General features: G+C 30.5%; 1 protein-coding gene and 1 pseudogene across 2 annotated transcripts; one reads left to right on the forward strand and one right to left on the reverse strand.

The window, feature by feature from the left end:
- Positions 1 to 785: 785 nt before the first annotated feature.
- Positions 786 to 3327, reverse strand: LOC101498576 (uncharacterized). Of its 2 annotated transcripts, none has more exons than XM_004492420.4 (5): positions 2613 to 3327; positions 2349 to 2425; positions 2189 to 2225; positions 1968 to 2076; positions 786 to 1544 (listed from the first exon to the last, which is right to left on the reverse strand). In XM_004492420.4, exons 1-5 carry the CDS (start codon positions 2899 to 2901, stop codon positions 1079 to 1081), a joined length of 978 nt encoding a protein of 325 aa, XP_004492477.1. In that variant the 5' UTR covers positions 2902 to 3327; the 3' UTR covers positions 786 to 1078. The 2 variants fall into 2 exon arrangements, with proteins under 2 accessions (XP_004492477.1, XP_004492478.1); XM_004492421.4 differs by having other exon boundaries at positions 1968 to 2049; positions 2613 to 3041.
- Positions 3328 to 15779: 12452 nt separating this feature from the next.
- LOC101489046 (uncharacterized) lies at positions 15780 to 17552 on the forward strand (annotated as a pseudogene).
- The last annotated feature ends 3081 nt before the right edge of the window (positions 17553 to 20633 follow it).

Raw genomic sequence — 20633 nt, forward strand, 5'->3', positions numbered from 1 at the left:
AATTATTGACCAAAAAATACAATTCGTTTAGAATTTTAGAGTACAATATTCGAGGATGAGAGCTCCTTTTATCCATTATATTTCTATAAAAAATCTCAGTTTTATTTGGAAGTACCCACTAATTCGGAAAAACCAAATTTGTAATTTTTATTCGAAAGTAAATATTGGAGGGTAAAAAGACTGTCTTTGTTTTTTAATGTGTACTTTTAAAGTGTAGTAGAGGGTAAAAAAAAACTTCATTAGAAAAATATCACTTAAAATAGACAAGTAAAATTTTTACTAATGATTGCCAAGTGTACCATCCTTTTTTCATGTGATATATATATATATATTTTTTTTCTTTTGGGTACAGTTAATTTCGATTTTATTGAAAATTTATATGAAAGTTTTTATATAATCTATTAATCGGATAATTTCATATTCGAACTCAAGACACAATAGGTGTTCAACCATCTGTATCTATCATATTTGATTGTCGGATAAATTTTTAGACAATAATCTCTTCTCCACATTTGATGAACATTAATCAAATAAAAGTATTATGAGTTTTTCTATAAGAGAATATTGTACCCCTTCATATATGATTCCCTAAGAGATCGATAAAAATATATGGTTCCCATTTTTTTTTAATTATGACCAAAATGGGATATGTCTAACGAGAAAAAATAGAATAAGCAGGATCTTCCAATAATGCATGCAAATTGAAAACGTGAGAAATTTTTTTTAAAAAAAATCCCAAGGTCTGAATTTAAATGAAGTCACACCATGCAGAAATATCTAATTGGTTTATCTAAAAAACAAATGCAGAAATATTAGTGTAACTTTAATCACTGAACTTACAGTATGATAATATAAAGTGTAAAACTAACACATTGTTGAGATCATATGCTTCATAGCATCTACCTAACATATAGTACCAATATTAAATAAACAGACTGTCCATATACAGCTAGAAAGAGACAAAAAAGGAAAATATAATTTTGTCTGGTCTCATATGAATGTAATAATTTTGTTACAAAATATGCATAATTTCTGACAGGTACCTCAAGATCTCACTTAGAATATGTCTCATATTCAATTATATGGTTAGATCCAAAACAATATTATTGCCTCTAATTTTCCCTTGCTCCTTAGAAACATCTTTTTCTTTCATTTTACTGCCAAGATAAGATGATGAAGATTGAGAATACAAAGAGAGTGATAATTTGCTATCAACTTCATGTTCCTCTATATTTCCTTGGTAATTCCTTGAATTTAATTTAAGTGATAGATCCAAATCAACTTCCACATCTGAAGCTTTTCTTTTCAATGTATTTGGTTCCACTTGATTTGCAAGCAAATTATCTTTAAGCATGAGGTCTTGTGCTCTTGGATGATCTTGAAGATCATGGCCACAAAATGAGAGGAAATTGTCATTTGGTTCATGGACTTTACTTCTTGATGATTGTTCTCTAAAATGTGAAGAGTCCACTTGGAAAATACTATGATCCATATTCACCATGTGATTATTGCTTCTCTCCATCATTATTGGCTCATATCCACATCTGTATAAAAAGAAAAGAAAGAAAACTGTAGTTACTACCATGGTTTTTAAAATAATGAAGTCGCAATTATAATTATAATATGAACATTTATAATGTAGGAATATACAGGCGATCTGGGTTAAATTGTAGTTGTGACGTTGTTGCAAATACTTTAAAATGTGCAAATCGTGGTATTTTCAAAAAAAGTTAAAATAATGACCGAAATTAATTGAAGATGAAAATTTAAAATTAGTCATTAAACTTAACGTCTCTAACATTTAGTGACATAATTAAAAACAAATTTTGCATCTCTAAATTTCCATAATTAATAGTTATAAGTGATTTAAGAAATTTGAACAATAAAATCACTTGTACTTTGTTCTTTAATTTGTATTTGTATGATTTTTAATTTTTGGAAGAAAATAAAAGGTTTAATGTGTATACCTATATGATGAACTTTGGTTTGGAGTATAGCCTTGAAGCATAGGAAGTTGGCTGAGATTATAAACATTTTTGTCTCCATTGTCTACAAGAAGCCTATGATCAGCCAAAACTGTTCCATAAACAATCATAAATACTTATCAATGATTTATAACCACAAACCCTAATATGATCACTTGTTGATATGGTTGAAATTGTACAAAAAGGAAAACCTAAAATTGTACCTTGATTTGTGTCAACTACTTTCTTGCTTCTATACATCTGGAAAATGAAATACATGGGAAACAAAAGAAGTTATAAAAAAGTACTAATCTTTTAAGAAATATTAATTGAAAGCTAGCTCTATATATAGGTTTGCAAATAATTAATATCTATATGATTTACCTGTAAATGACTCTTCACATGAGCAATACTCAAACCTTTTATATTCATCAACTGAAGAACCAATTTTGGAGTTGCTCCTACATCCAAGAAAATTAGCAATTCATATATTAACAAAATTAAAATTAATCAAATTATTAAGTTAACTTTTTTGTTTATCCAAAATAAGAAATTTATTGAATCAATTGACCTTCCTAGGGAAAATTGAAATGAAGAAAAGGCATAAATTAAGAAGCTATATATTTATGTGTGTGTGGAAGTACTTACTCTCTTGTCCACCAAGTCTTTGAACAGCATGAATGAAGCGAAGGTGAAGATCAGGGGTCCAACGTAGCCTAGGAAACTTGGATCTAACATAAGGTCTCACTGATGATTTCTTCTCATTATTTTCTTCTATAGTACTATTGCTTGAGCTTAATCCTTCATTAATGTTGTTTTGCTTACTTTCTTCATCTTCATGATTTTCTTCACTAATTTCACAACCATCTACTTCATTTGAAACACTTGTCTTCGAACATTCTGACCCATATGTTTTTTCTTCCCTCATATCCTCCATCTATATACCTTCCACAACTTTCAAACACTTTCGTTTGATTTCAACACCAAATACTAATTCATAAAAATGAAATAGTTGAAAATTGAATATCTATTTATCTGTCTATCTATCTTCGTCCTCCTTCATATTTGGACGTTGAAATAAAAAATATATTCCATCTTAATAACACTGGAAATCGATGATAACCATCTTAGATTGATCTTCAAACATAGAATTTAGAACACCTTCTCTCTCTTACTCGATTTCTCCTTCTCTTTGTGGCCCTTTGAGATGATAAATGAATAATTTATTTTTCATACCGTAAGCATGTTGGTGTATATTTTTTAATATGCATGGACATCAAGGAATGGGAGGAATATACTTGATTATTTCATGTGAGGCCAATTTTTATCGTATCAACTTGAAAATCAAAAACTTTGTTTGTTTGAGATATAATAAAATAGGTCACACATATATATATACTATATATATAGCTAGTCAATATAATAATTATTAAGTTATAGGGTAGTAGGGGACCGTACGTAACATACAATTGATAAGAATAAAAAAGTAATGAGAAAAAATAGAAATATTAGTTTGATTCTTCTGATGATGAGAATACAATATTTTTTTTTGCCAATACAAGCAAATTAAAAAACAATAATAATGTATACGTCTCACTCCACAAATTCTGAGCTGCATGCGAAGTCAAATAAAAGGTTGTTGGTATCCAAATGATACAGTGTACGTACCTTTCGAAAGTAAATCCTTAACTAATTTCCTTGCTATAAATTAATTGTGGAGTATAAGTTACGACCAAACTAGTAAGGAAAATCAATAAGAAGGAAAAATGTGGTTGTTATTATTTCTACAAAAACAGTTGTAAAATAGGTTTTATATGGCAACATGATGAGTTTTTATGAGTGACGATGTAATTATCTTTTAGTGAAAATTGTTCAAATCGAATAGGATTTTGAATTATAATTTTGAAAATAAACCTAATTGCATTTATATATTTCAGTACTTATTTATTTATTATTATTATTAGGAGACATTGTATTAATTTTTTAATAATACTTATATTTATTAATTTAGTATACTATGATTTTTTTACTATTTTATATGTTCCGGTTCCATTTTCTAAAAAAATATAACTGTTTTTTATTTCTTGAGATTAATGATTATACATTATCGATGTAAATCAATTTATACAACAATAAATATAAATTGTTAATTATATAACTATTTTATAATATTAATTACAATTATGTGATAAAATAACAAAATTAATGGTACACTTTTTAATTTATTTATTATTTTGTAATATTAATTTTTAATATATTATAGATTGCATATGTTGGTGTTATATAGTCGGTAGTATATTATTTGATTGTATTTAATTATACTAAGAGTCAATTTTTTTGAATGAATCTATAGTTTTAAATTGCACTTGGAGTATCCCTTCAAATTTAAAATATAAACTAGAATACAGAAATATGTGACCGATACATACTAAATTACACCCGTGTTACTAGAAACTTTAAAATCTATCCTATATTTTTTATGGAAAGAATATAATAATATGAATGTAATTTGTAAATATGATTTAGCAGCTATATAGATAAGAAAAACAGTAAGAAATGTATGAATAGACAGCAGTGGAAACATGTGTTTACGACTGTGAAATGTGATGCTGTGCTGTCTCTTCCAAAAGACATATATAATGTGAATTATATGCTCTTTCGTCGGGAATCACGGGCTTTGTTCCTCCTTATATATTTATATTTACAAACTAAACTCTGTTTTGTTTCAATATTTTAATTTCGTTTTTCATATATATTATTATTCACTTTTGTTTTCTTTTGATTTTTCAATTAGATCTAGCCAGATGATATATTTATTTTTTATGATTTGGCGTATATTATATATCATCGGATCATTCACTTGCAAATATGGAAAGAAAATAAAAACCTCAAATTTACTTTCCACATGTATTTCACTAAATTAATGTCTATTTCTTATTCTTTTGCTTATTTTGCAAGTCTATAGTTAGCTTTAAACTGTATCTGTAAAAAATCACTGTACTGTGATTTTTTAAGTAAATTATAGGATGTCTTTTCAAAATTGCGTACTTTACCAATTCATTTTTTTAAAATTTTATAAGTAGAATACTTCAGACTAATTTTAATTAGTTGTATGCATAATTTATCTGCAATTTTTTAAAGGCAGTCTAGGTCTCATATTTTTTAATATATATATATAAATTTATATACGAGCTTCATATTCATGCATAGTTTTACAGAAATTTATAATCATAATTAGTTATATGCGTAATGTTAGAAGTAGTTATTAACAAAGTCAAATTTAACGATTATGATTGATTGATAATGTAAAATTCCTAATATTTATTTTCTTAAAGATTGTAATTATAAAGAATATCAATGTCAATGTCAAAAGTGCTTACATTGTTAATCAATCACAATCATTAGATGATTAAATATTAAATTTTATTATAACTATTTCTAAAATTACACACATGGTCGAGTAATGCGTTAAAAAGTATAAAGTTCTTTTTACATGGGCAATGCATGAAAAGTAAACTGTCTTTTTTTTGGGTAAGTGGTATCTTTTATTTTGGTCAAGTGATCTAAGGACTATTATTTTGGTCAAGTGATCTAAGGACTAGATTCACACACCTGCAGAGAAGTGCAGAATGTCGAATTCAAACTCAACCTTTCATATCTACGTTTTTACAGCTACCAAATGAATTGTAGTTATGGAACACAATTAAATAGTCTTATAATGATTTAATGGTAATTACCATCATATTATTTTGTTAATTAAATTTTTGTTGACATTGAAGATAATTATTCTTAATAAATATAAGAAAAAATATAATGAAAACAAAATTACATATTACTTTTTTCCCAAAAAAAAAAGGATGAAAACATAATTTATACCAACAAAAAATTTCCCTTTAGAGAGTGTTAAACATTTATACTTTCCCCCTGTATGTGGCTGTAATAGCATTGTTTAATTCCTTTTTGGTTAAAAGAAAAGTGCATTTTGATATTAGACGGCAATAGAAGCTATGTAGATACCTTTTTCATTCCTCACTCGTGCGTAACCGTGTGGAGCATCTTTGTATTGCATGCATGGGTCGTGCATGACTCATTTCAACAAAGCATTGCTTTTTCATTCTCTATCAATCACGAGGTTCTTGATAATGTTAGGTTCCGCAACTCTAGCATATGTCAACTTTATAATCCTGCATGGTGGCATAATGGACTCTTCCATTAATTCTCATTTTAAATACATCAAGATGAAAATCATACCCACTTTTAAAATAATAGTAAAAATAATTTATTTGTGATATATTGATTGTATTTCCATCTTTGTCCATAATATCCACCACATAAAAATTTCCAATTTTAGTTAATATATGAGAACACACTTAATTATTCATTTCCTGAGGGGAGTAGCAAAACATCTGGCCTAATCCTTTAAGTGTAGGATAAAAAGATGACCTCCCTATGCAGAAGTAAAGTAAATTGTGTATGACTTATCTTCACCATATTGAAAAATATAAAGGAATTGGTTTCAAAGACATTTATAAAAGGAAACTCATGTAATTATTCATAATTTAATAGAAATGATTATATTTATTATTATCTTTAAAATTTGTGATCAAATTATCATCTATGTTACAATTTTTAGTCATTAATAATATGCAGTATCTTTTTATCTCAATCCTCTCTTTTGAGAAAATAATATCCTAATAATTTAGTGTTTTACTAATAAATAGTTAAAATATTATTAAAAATTATTTTATTAAAAATTCAAACTCGTACTTTTTCAAACTATTTGTATTTAAGTGAAACTCTTTATTTGAGATCAATCATTTAGGTTCATCAGTTTTATTAAAAATAAAAATAAAAACATCCAAATAATTTTACATCAATTTGATCTGAATCGTGTGGGAAGATTCACTTCCTAAATCGGACACATGGGTCACTGAAATGGTCAACGCTGAACAATTAATATTATTATATCCTCTTTGTTATCGTAATAAATTTCAATTCTAAATTAGAGTATGTGAGCCTCATGAGCCTATAAATTTGGATCGAACATATTTTCTTATGCTAAAATATATTTCATATCAAATGAGCATGTCTGTCGTTTTATACCATGTCTTCGTTAGCTAAATTATTATTATTTTAACAAGAAGGAGCTAAATATTATTTAAGTAATGGAATTGTTAAAAATAACATAAATATCAGACCTTAATTAACTATATTCATATACATTCTCGTGTTTATGATACCTCTTGGATACATGAGAAAGAATAACACAATCTCGTTTTAGAGTCTTTTACATCATAAGAAAAATGACGAATTATGATATATTTGGATTGTGATTCACAAATCACACATATAACACCTAGGCCTTTTTATCTCTTTGGACTTTCTTTTGTTACTTTTATTTGGTCTTAGCATTTCTAATGAGATTAATTTATGAGTATGCTAAATGGTAGAAATTATTATTTATTTTGTTATAAATGGTTGGTTAAAAATTAATTTTAAATTTTAAAGAAATATAAAATAAATAGATGTTAAAGTGATCTATCTCATTACTTTTGTTTATTTTCGATTTTTTTCTCTTGAACAAACTCGCATTTTCCTTAATATATTATATAATTTTTTGTTTATTGCCTAACTAAATAAGAATAATAGATGTGCCACGGTAGCAAAGAAGCTTTGACTCGATTGAAAGAATTGAAAATAGAGCCACTAGTACATTAAGGAATTTCATACCCATTTCTTTGACATTTAACACCAGTTTTGGTACGGTGTAATAGCTTTGCGTGTGGTAAATAGAGACATTATGGTTTTAAAATTATTCTCAGGATTAACATTATTAATAATATAATGATCGGAATTTTTTTTCTAATTAAAATGTTTGAATAATTTAAAATCTTTGAAATAGTTTTTGACATGATATTTTACACAAAAATATATTTCGGTCTATTTGAAAATAAATTTTCCATTATGATATTTTAAGAATAGAATTTCTGCCTTCATAGAAAAAATAACTTTCAGTATAATTGATTTTTAAGAATAGTTTTGTTTTCCTTTATAACAAACCTATGTACAAACCGATATGTACAAAACAAACATACCATACTAGTGTAAAAAATCTCATTTTTAAATCTATGTTAAACTTAAATGTGTACAAACCGATATGAAATCTGCCAATTTTTTAAAAAATAAATAGCTCACATCACCGATCTTTTGGCACGACAAATTTTATAAGCAACATATAACACGTTCTTATTGTAAAATTGATGTAAAAGATATGTAATTAACACGTTTTTTTATCTAGTAAAATTAAAATCAATAGAATATTTGTTGCCTTGTAGTTTCGTTTATATTTTCCTCTTATTATAAACAAAAACAATAATCAACTGAATATGCATACTTTAAGAGTAAGCATTTTCACCTTTAGCAAGCTACACCTTAATATATATTCAACAAATTTGTAATTACAAAATGCTAATTTTCACTCACTAAAAATAAGTGATTATAGTCCTTAAATCGTAATTGAACTGACAAATGTCAATATTGTTAAGTTGAATATTTTATTACGGAATTTTGTAGTTGTATAAATTAATTATTATGATTCTTTTATTATTTCTTTTAAGAAAAAACAAAAGAGATGACAGTAAGTTAACAAGTTCATTTAAGAGTTGTTAATTTGCATCCATTCATATTTTAGTTGGTCTAAATTAGGAAACTTTGTCTAAAAGTGTTTTAAACAAACGTGTAGGTACAATTTATTAATATTTACACTAACTAAAAAGTGAGTAGATGTTGTTTTTAAATTTTAGTTCAATTAACAAATGTTAATATTGTTAGGTTAAATATTATGTCTTGAGTTCGAACTCGAGAATGAAATCACTTTTACAAATGAGTTTGTTATTCTTTTTTTTTTCTTAGTTGTAAATATTTATTTTAATTCTATTTTTTTATTTCAGCTTTATAATATTCATCTTATTTGAACCTATCTAAATTGTAATTTCAATAGTATATTTTCAAATTAAAATAAAAAAATAGTACTACATTGTTAGGCTAATTTGTACATTAAAAAAAAAATCCAACAAAAAGTGATAGTTATTGTTGGAGTTTCCTTATATCATTAAATTATTATGGGTAGAATATAGACATTATATGGGGGTGTGAGTAACAAATCACATTTTATGTAGTTGGGCCTTTCCCTATGTGGGCTTTACTCAACAAATTAGAAAAATTTCCCCTGTACCCCCCAGAATTTGCCTTGTACCCCCAAAAAAATTCGAAAATGCCAAAAGTACCCTCAAATTTTTATTTTTTTGCTATTTCAAAGAAAGTAAAGGTAAATATTTTTTTCACCATTTTGTCATTCACCCAGCCGTAAAAGAGATTTTCGGTAACTACCGGAATACTTGTAACAAGATTTCCGGTACAGAGTAAAGTACCGGAAATGTTAAAACTGAGTTTTCCGGTACAGAAGAGAAAAGTTGTGTACCGGAAACCTTATTTGACAAGTATTCTGGTACAGTAGTAGATTCCGGAAAACTTCATTTCTAAGTTTTCCGGTACAGACCAACTTTTTTTAATTTTTTTTTTAAGTTTTTTATTTTTTTTTAATTTTTTTTAAATATTAACAAATATGGATAATCCACTACTATTAATAGACAAAACATGTGTCGATACTACAAATATTTTTGACACAGATCAGGTATGAATAAATATATTTAATATTAATATTATAAAAATATATTTTTGTGATTAATTATAATTATTTTATTTCAGATATTTGATTCAAGGGATACTATTGTGAAATGGACAAAAGAAATTGGTATAAAAAATAAAGTTACCGTTATTATCAGAAGATCAGATATAGAGACGGGTGAGAAAGGACGGAGAAATAAATTAATATTAGGTTGTGACAAAGGGGGAAAATACAAGTGTGCTGCTAGTTCTATTCGAAGTTCAACAAAAAAATGTGATTGTCCTTTCAAGCTTAGATCAAAACCATTAAAAGATGGTTCAGGATGGATAGTTAAAGTAATTTGTGGAATTCACAACCATGAATTACCTGATACTTTGGAGGGGCATGCATATGTTGGACGCTTAAATGAAGAAGAAAGAAAGCATGTTCATGAATTAACAAAATATAATGTTGCACCGAGACAGATATTACTCTCATTGCAAGACCGAGATAAGAGTAATGTTACTAAGATCTCAAAGAAATTGTTGGTATGACATCAACAAAGAAAACATTTGTAGTTGGATTTGCTTATTTGGAATGTGAGCGAGAAGAAAACTTTTGTTGGGCATTAGAGAGACTAAAAGATTTGTTTGTTACACAAAATAAATTCCCTCAAGTAATTGTGACAGACAGAGATCTTGCGTTAATGAATGCAGTTGGCATTGTGTTTCCACATGCTGTTAATTTACTTTGTCGATTTCATATCGAAAAAAATGTTGGAGCAAAATACAAGCAATATGTCTTAAAGGATAGACAAGAGTCAATATTGAATATGTGGAAAGACATTATGTATTGTAGTAATGAAAAATAGTATATGATGCGCTTGCATATGGTTGAGCAATCATGTGTTGATACTAAAGTGTTTGTTGATTATGTCAAAGAAACTTGGTTGACTCCATATAAAGAAAGATTTGTTGAAGTATGGACAAATAAAGTGATGCATTTGGGGAACACAACGACTAACAGGTATTTAATATAATTTTATTATATATTGTTGAATTGTATTATATTTTCTAATGTATCTGTAAAAAAAATTTATAGGGTTGAGTCAGCTCACTGGAAACTGAAGTTAATGTTAGAAAATAGCATGGGTGATTTGTGTAAATGTTGGGAGGCTATGAACAACATGATAAGGTTGCAACATAAAAGAATCAGAGCCTCGTTTCAAAAAAGTTTTTATGATGAAGAGCATGAGCACATAAATCCATTTTATCAGAGATTGAATACATTTGTATCAACAAAAGCTCAAAGACGTATTGATGAAGAATACGACAAAGTTGAGTGGGTGGGTACTGGCAAATCTATATGTGGGTGTTCTCTGAGAAGGACATACGGATTACGTTGTGCTTGTGAATTGGGACAATATAAATTAATGGGTGAACCAATTCCTCTAGATTCTGTGCATATTCAATGGAGAAAATTAAGCATGGAATGTGAACTCACTCAAGACACAGAAGATGGATCAGAGTTGGATATGTCTATTGAGATGAATGCCTTATGGAAACACTTTCGATCACTTGATGTTATTGGGAAACGAGTGTTGAAGAGTAAAGTGTGTGAACTTGTTTTTCCAAGTACAAGTTCAATGTGTCCACCACCTGAAAAAGTCAAAACCAAAGGAAGAGTGAAGAAGAGTAAGGGTATGAAGTCAGATGGATATGATGTATATCGAGACTCTTCTTACTTTGAGCATGTTAATGCAACATATGGTGAAGATATTGGTTCCCAACCCTCTCAATCAAATAAGAGACAAGCCTCTCAATCAAAGAAACACCACTCTCAGTCATCTCATTCTTCAAAAAATTTGTTATTGAGACAATTTCCTGATATTATTCAGTCATATATTGATGACATATTTGACGTGGCAGCGGATGGAAATTGTGGTTTTCGCGCTATTGCATTATTGCTTGGTTTCGGTGAAGAGTGTTGGTCTTTGGTCCGCAATAGATTGGATCAAGAGATTGCTTCTCATGTAACTCCATATGATAGATTGTTCACATGACACATTAGAGAAGTAAGAGATTCGTTGATGATATCCGGCTTAGGTGTTCAACCCATGGATAAATGGTTGTCCATACCTGATATGGGTTACGTGATAGCGACAGCATATAATATTATTCTTGTCACGTTCGGTCTGACATTTTCAATGACTTTCTTTCCTATGAGGGGTTCACATTCCGGATCGACAAAAAATGATCGCATTTGTTGTATTGGTTTTGTTAATGGAAATCACTGGGTTCCGGTAATTATTTTCTTATACTTTTTTAAATTTTATTCTGGTAATTTTTGTCTTATATTTGTTAATTTATTTAATTTTTGCAGTTAAAGATGAAAGATGGATTTCCAATGCCAGACATTGCACCAGGTTGGAAGCAATATCGTACCAATGAAGCAACTTCTTGGGCAATAGCATACACAGGCCGTCTACAACACTGGGGGTATTTATTAGGCCGGTTGTCACGTGTTACCCAAAATCCACCTACGGAACCCGTAGATGCAATGTCTTTAGATGAACCTTAATATTTTAAAATTGATACAAAATCACTTTAATGTAACCGACATTTCAATTGTTATTAATTAATTTTAGCTTTTTGTCATGCCTTTTAGTAATTGATTTTATCTTGTATTTATTTCATAAAGTAACCGACATAACAATATTTAATAATAAATAAAGTAACCAACATAACAATAATTAATAGAGTAACTGACATAACAATAATTAATAATTAATAAAGTAACCGACATAACAATAATTAATAAAATAACTAACATAAAGTGTTCATAAAATAACCGACATAATAATAGTTCATCAAAAGTGTTCATAAAATAACCGACATAATAATAGTTCATCAAAAGTGTTCATAAAATAACCTACATAACAATAGTTACAAAAGTGTTACTACTAACTAGTGCGACTACGTGATAAATACAAAGCTTTATAAAAGTGAATATACAACTCATCATCTGGACTAGCTTGATGTTCACTCAACCCCTGCTGTATAAGATCACCGATCTGCTGTAGGATAGGTGGCGGCTGTGAACTAGAAGCATCTGCACTGTTAATTTATTTAATTTTTGCAGTTAAAGATGAAAGATGGATTTCCAATGCCAGAAATTGCACCAGGTTGGAAGCAATATCGTACCAATGAAGCAACTTCTTGGGCAATAGCATACACAGGCCGTCTACAACACTGGGGGTATTTATTAGGCCGGTTGTCACGTGTTACCCAAAATCCACCTACGGAACCCGTAGATGCAATGTCTTTAGATGAACCTTAATGTTTTAAAATTGATACAAAATCACTTTAATGTAACCGACATTTCAATTGTTATTAATTAATTTTAGCTTTTTGTCATGCCTTTTAGTAATTGATTTTATCTTGTATTTATTTCATAAAGTAACCGACATAACAATATTTAATAATTAATAAAATAACTAACATAATAATAATTAATAAAGTAACCGAAATAACAATAATTAATAAAATAACTAGCATAAAGTGTTCATAAAATAACCGACATAATAATAGTTCATCAAAAGTGTTCATAAAATAACCGACATAACAATAGTTCATCAGAAATGTTACTACTAACTAGTGCGACTACGTGATAAATACAAAGCTTTATAAAAGTGAATATACAACTCATCATCTGGACTAGCTTGATGTTGCCTCAACCCCTGTTGTATAAGATCACCGATCTGCTGTAGGATAGGTGGCGGCTGTGAGCTAGAAGCATCTGCACTGGTGGGCGGTACACTATAACGTGTGACATGAGGTACACCATCTAGTCGCACCAGCAGTGGATGAGACACCTGATAGAACCACTCCAAATATCCATCTTCACACTCAGATGGATATGTAGCTGGACGAAGCTTGTGAAATAGCTCTGTCACTGGCATCACATATCCCAACCATTCCACATCTACATCAAATAATCTAGCAGGATCTAGAAGTGGCAGTGAAGGAATATATTGGATATATCCAAATTGTCTCAAACACCTCTCTGGTAGATATTTCACTACAGTGCTGCATAATCGAATGTGACCAGTAGAAAGCGTGATATTATCAAAAGGAATGACACCCATGTGATTCTCCCATGGTCTCCATATAACATCTGCAGGTGTCAATGCATCAATAATACTTCTGTATTCGTGGACCTTATGCTTGCCTTGCTTATAGCACCATCTATTCATTCGGGCAAAACATTCCACGTCAGCACCCTGATCACCTCTATTACAAATATTCGGAAAATATTCGTAAATCCAGCACTGTTACAAATAAAAATATTAAATAATTAATACTAACAATTAAATACAACATAAATAAATTAAATAAATAATTAACAATTAATACTAAAATATAATTGATACTTGAAGCAGCGTCATATATCCACCTATCTGTTTGGTGTCATAATAGCAGGCATCTGAGAGATAGTCATAAAGCACCACTAATGCAGCAGTACCCAATGCATATTTATCTATGTCGTCTAAATATCTGAATAAAGAAAGGTACTTAGCATCAACTAGAGTATGAGTCTTATCAGCGAAAATAGTACTCCCGACTAAATTCAACAGATATGCCATAGCAGCACAGTCAAACCTCTCTGCTGCACACTGCCTTCTGAACACCTCCTTCAACCAATCCAGTCTATAGTGTGCACCTCTAGTCATTTTGGTCTCCTCCCAGATCTCTTCTGTGGTCACTCCTAATAGATGGACGACAAGATTACATGTCGTTACTCTATCTACACCGGGTGGACTGTAGAACTCACCCCTAATAGGCAATTCGAGAAGATTGGCAACATCATCCAAAGTAATCGTCATTTCACCAAATGGCATGTGAAATGACGATGTCTCAGAATGCCATCTTTCAACAAAGGCAGATATCAAGTTGTTGTCGATCATCTTCAAACTACCCCGTTGTAATGGGTTCAGACCAGACAAATTCACCCAATTCTCTATGGGTCGCGGAAGTACCGGCGGAGTAAATTGTTGCATTTTCTTCCCATGCGCAACAATTTTCAGCAATGGTCGCTCCTGTATACAAAAAAAAAATATATGACATTAAAATTAAATTTAGACAACAAATAATAATTAATTGAAATAAGTAATAATTAATTTAATATACCTCGCCAAACCATAGTCTAGCTGAAACATGATAACGGTATCGTGTAAGGACAGACAAATCATAAGGTCCTCCAGGATACCGTGTGAGCTCACCAGGTCCCTCAGCTCCATCATGTTCCTCCTCCATATGCTCTCCCTCATGAGCAGGTGCAGCCTCCTCCTGCTCATGTACATCCACCTGCTCGTGCACCATATGCTCATGTACATCCACCTGCCCATGTACCACATCTTCCTCATGCACTATAGAAGGCTCCCCCTGATCATGATGTCCCTCATCGTCGTCTTCAATAATCATACGTCTTCTTCTCCTTGAAGCTGTCGGTCGAATCCTCTCTGAGGGATTCATCGGAGTCGATGTAGAAGTCTCAGTGTCCCGTGTAATTCGTATGATTTTGCCGTCTCTTCCTCGTGCACCCACTGAAAAATTAAAATATTAAAAGAAATAAATCACAATAACTTATAAAATTATAATTAATTAAATTAAAAAAATATATATACGTAACTTTCGGAAAACTTGATGCTCAAGTTCTCCGGTAACTACCGGAAATGTTGGCAATCAAGTTTTCCGGAACACCTTCTATACCGGATAACTTAAAAATATGTTTTCCGGAACACTCTTCTATACCGGAAAACTTCATGCAAGATTTCCGGTATCGGCAAACATTACAACAAGGTTTCCGGAGTACAACTTCTGTACCGGAAAACTTGTTTCTCAACTTCTCCGGAAATTTGGAAAAAAAACTTACTCCCTGTTCCAGAAATGTAAAAATGTGAAATGGTGATTTTGTGAGGTTTTATTATTTATACGAGGGCAAAATAGTCATTTCATTCTAAATTTGGGGGTATAAGTATAATAAGGAGGGTACAAGGGAAATTTTTCAACAAATTAAGGGATATCATATTTATTTTATTATAAATTGGGTTGGTAGAGTTGAAAAAGAAAATACAAAACAAACGTAATAAGAGATTTGAAAGATAGAGGAATATCACGCACCGAGTATTTTCTTGGTGAAACACCATTGTTACAATAAAAGAGAGAATCAAAAGGTTCTTTATTTTTATCAACTTCAGATTCTTTTATTCATAGTGCATTCATTGAACCTCGTAAATCTTGTATGCACATTCTTTTTTTCCTCTCTTTCGTTTTGCATCTCTGTTTTATTTCTTGTGTTAATTTATTTCTGATTTCTTTGTGTTAATTTCATTTATTAATTCTAGAGCATGATTGAACCAACTAATTAGGATTCACACTTTCTTCTTCTGAATGTGATTGTTAATGTAGTTATAATTCTTTTTTCCTATAGTAGTAATCTTTCTACATTGTAAGTAGCATTTTATATATGAAAAATAAAAAATTACCTCTTTTCTTGAACTTATATTTCAAAGTGGCAAGTAATCTTTTTTTGATTGTAACAGAAAAGTTTTCAAGCTTAAAGGATGGAGCAAAACAGCATGTGGAAATATCTACCAAATGAGATATTGGAACAGATTATGAAGCGTTTGCCTCTTAGAGAGTATCTTGCAATGAAAGCAATATGCTTTCCTTGGTGGATTTCAGTTTCTAATATCATTGAAAAAGATTATTACCACCATTTACCTGAACTTCCACTAGCTTTACTACAATCTGAAGATTCAATGTTTTACAGTTTGAGTACTGAAAGTTTGCATCGCTCCAAAATACGACTGCTGGATTACCATCAAAAATGTGTTGGCTCAGTTGAAGAATGGTTGATTGTGTGTGACTATAGTGTACAAGGTTCTGCTACAGTTTTCTTCTTGAATCCAGTGACTAATGCTAGAATCATGATACCATCAAAGTTGTTTTTTCCACCCTACTTATATGTGTCAAAAATGGTGGCCTCTGCCAAACCAGGTTCAGATTGTTATTTAGCTGCTCTTATGGATGATTCTAGTCAAATTGCAGTTTATAAACCCTTTAACAACTACTGGATTATACTGGAGTTAATTAAGGTTGGAATTCTTATATAGCGGATGTGCAAATAATTGGTACTAAATTGTATGTATCAAAAGGAACAGGCTCAGAAGCCAAATTATTGGTTTATGATCTCACATATCTCAGTTATGGACGTTTAAAGCCTGAAATGTGTGTTAAGTTTCCAAAACCAAAGCCATTAAGATCAAGGATAATCAATAACTATATTATGGGTATGGAAATCAACCATTGTTATCTAGCGAAAGATGCAGCGTCGAGAGACTTATACTTGATTTACATTAAGTCTAAAGTGCAGTACACATATATAGGAAGATACTTTTTGTTTGAACTTGTTAGGCCAGCTGAGGTTACCACGGTTGAAGTGTTCAAGCTGGACATGAACAAAAATCCTTTTGAGTGGCAGAATGTGAAATTGGATGGTAGAGTGGCTTTTGTTAGTAAATACAGCTGCATGGTAATGTCAAGGGATGAACTTAATTACAATAATGAGTTAATTACTGAGAATAGCATCTATTTTGCTCTTAGTTTCCCATTTCCTAGGAATCCATGGTTAGGTTTGAGGTTCGGGAAGTTTAGTTTGACTAATAACAACTGCAATTACTTTCCTGTGAACATGTCAGGTTGTTGTCGTTCTGCTTTTCCTTTATGGTTTGTTCCTAGTTTGTAGTAGTTCCACTATGTAGTACTTCCAATTGCTTATAGTAGTTCAATAGTACCTTGAAGAATGAATTGTGTTGTCTTGGACTCTTGTTAGCTATTCAAAAGTATCAATTTTCATGATTTCAATTGTTGGAATTTCAAGCTCAAATAAAAACACACTAAGCATGAGTCATGAGATAAGAAGCTTATTTATCAAACTGAGAAAAAGCAATGCAACCAGTATTAATTTCATTCTCTTAACACAACTAATAAAGATCTTCATGTTAAGATCTCTACCCCAAGTAGCATTGCTAGCTTCCCCCTTTCCTTTTGACAGTAGCACCTTCCTAGCAAATCAAGCATGTTTTAGCAAGACTATTTAAAGTTACTAATCCACCATTGTTTGTTGTTTAATAAAGTAGAGCTAAATAAAGCTTGAAATATACCACATCATGTAAGTCAACGCTACTTTATTGCACCATACAAAAACCATCATTGAATAAAATAATAAATTCACCTATCAGATTTCTATTTTTGTTTGGACAAAAAAAGTTAAGGCTTCAATGGCAAACTTACTTTATGCATTGAGAATTAAATATATTACTGCTACGTTTATACTATTATATTATATTAATTCTCACTTTTGCTTATTTATTTTAATTTTCATTCAAACGATCAAACCTTTCAAATAGTGCAAATATCTTTCATTTTCTATATACATAGTAACTTAAAAAAAGAGATTCATTTTCAAATAGTAAGTTGTTATCAATAAAAAGTATCGTAGCAACAGTAATGATAATAGAAACCTAACATATAATTTAGTAAGTTGTTATCCTATAGTTTTTGAATATTTTATATTTTTTCGAGATAAAGGAACAACTGAATAAAGGATGAGAATAAATAGCAACAACGTAGTAATGAGGATTCTACTAGGGTCAAACACCATATATTTGAGTATGGTGACAATGTAGCATATATATATATAATATTGGTATAACGACTTTGATACAATAGCTGTGGAAACCAACTTCTCATGTTCAAAACTTGGAAAAACAACTTCGATTCAGTGCAAATTTGATGGAGTCAGTTCTTGACTCATATGATAGAGTGGCAAACAATGGCGCAAGCTCATAATCACAATATTTACGTATAGATTTGTCCTTGTCCTTTACGGTGTTGTCTTGAATCGGCAACTCTTGTTGCAAAGGTTATGAAGAACATTCTTCATCTTCTTCATTCAGAATCAAATTCTTCATCTTCAAAATCAATGTGATTTGCGGCAAAACAACATCGCTTTGATCAGAACTAAGGCATTATAAATCATGAGATCAAAGAGTTGAAGATTCATCTTATCAAAAATAAGCTTGAGAGCTTAATACAAAATAATTTTTTTTAGATTATTTCATATTAATGTTTAAAAAGATAACAAAAAAGTACATGAAATACTCTAAATATAGAGCCAATATTGTTAAATGGCTGTCATGGCGCCACCATTCTGTGATAGTGCTGCCATTCTTCCATGGCATGGCAGACTTTTGGACAACTACCATAGGCAATTTGTGAAGGAATGCTCACCATGTCAGCACCATAGGACACAACGGTGTGTTTGTAAGGAGGATTTTTTATTTTCTATCAGCTGCCATAGACAACACCGTGTAGAGCTAGTAGAGACTAAATAAGCTAAATATGCGAACATCATCAATGGTTATCTCAAGTATGTCATTGACTGTACTAGATCCGACATTGCCTACATTGTGGGACTATTGTGCAAAATTACCAATAAACCTAATATAGACCATTGTCATGCTTTTGAGAGGATTATGAGATACCTTAAGCACTACCATTAATCTTGAATTACATTATCAAAGATTTTTTGTTGTCCTTGAGGATACAGTTATGCCGATTGGAACACTTTATCAGATAACTTCAAAGCAACCAGTAGTTATATATCTAGCATAACTTGTGGGATTGTATCTTGGAAAACGAAGAAACTGGTGAAATTGACTCATTCCACTGTGGAGTCTAAAATGATACCACTAAAAACCGCTAGTGAAGAAGCGAGTTGGATGGGATGTTTGCTTGTTGAGATCCCTTAATCGCAAAATTCAATGTCAAATGTGTTAATCCATTGTGATAGTACAATGACTATTGCAAAAATTGAGAGTTGTTATCACAACGGTAAGAGACGACAGATACATCGTAAGCACAACACAATTAGAGAGTTACTTTCATAAGGAGTTGTTCGAGTGGATCATGTAGACACTGATGAAAATTTAGTAGATCCTTTGACGAAAGGATTAGCTAGAGAGAAAATCCTAAACATATCCAAAAGGATGAGACTATTGCATATAGATCAATGAGTCACTCATGATGGTAATCTAACCTAAAAGATTGGAGATTCCAAGAATTAGGTTCATTGGCTAATAAAAAGTTATGAAGTGATATGAGATGAACATGTCATTATAAATTAGAGAAACATGGTACATGAAGCGATGATAGAATGAGGTCATATAAACTCCTAATGAGATTTATACTCTATGTTAAGTGAAGTACTTATCTACAAGAGTACTTTTGATAGACTCACCTATATGAATATGGAAGTGGGGCTGCTTCCTATAGAATTTTGAGGCAGAATTTTTATACCGTTCACTATACTTGGATAGACGTGCAGAGCCATTTATGCACGAGCTTTTGAGAATACACCATATGAAAAGGTTGTGTGTGGCTTTGATGTGAGAGATAGAGTTCACGACTACGGGTCACTCTTGTTGAATCTGAATCTTACTTACTATCAAAGGTTTAAGTCATAAGACACCTCTGTTTATGCAAAATCTTATAGAAGGGTTTGAAACTACAACAAAACCTTTTTTTTTTTTTAATTTAAGTGGGAAATTGTTGGAACATAAAGAGTATGTTATTGTGTGAATTTAAAAATTGTTAAAGTCACACATTGAAAAACTTTCATACATTGATTAGCTTTCAACTTTATAAATACTAAAGTCTCACATTGAATAATTTACATATGTGAGATAACTTCCATCACTATATAAAAAGTGTGAAACTCTTGTGAAAAACATGTCAAAGTTGAATGCATTTCTCAACTTTATCTCTTCCTCCTCTTTTGCTCGATGCACTTTCTGAGCCACTTCTCCGTTATCTTTTTGTCCCTTTTATTTTTTTTAGTGTGGTGATAATATCACTATCCTTTCGTATAAGAGCGGT

Source organism: Cicer arietinum, chromosome 3 (genome assembly GCF_000331145.2).
Source record: "Cicer arietinum cultivar CDC Frontier isolate Library 1 chromosome 3, Cicar.CDCFrontier_v2.0, whole genome shotgun sequence".
Lineage (NCBI taxonomy): Eukaryota > Viridiplantae > Streptophyta > Magnoliopsida > Fabales > Fabaceae > Cicer > Cicer arietinum.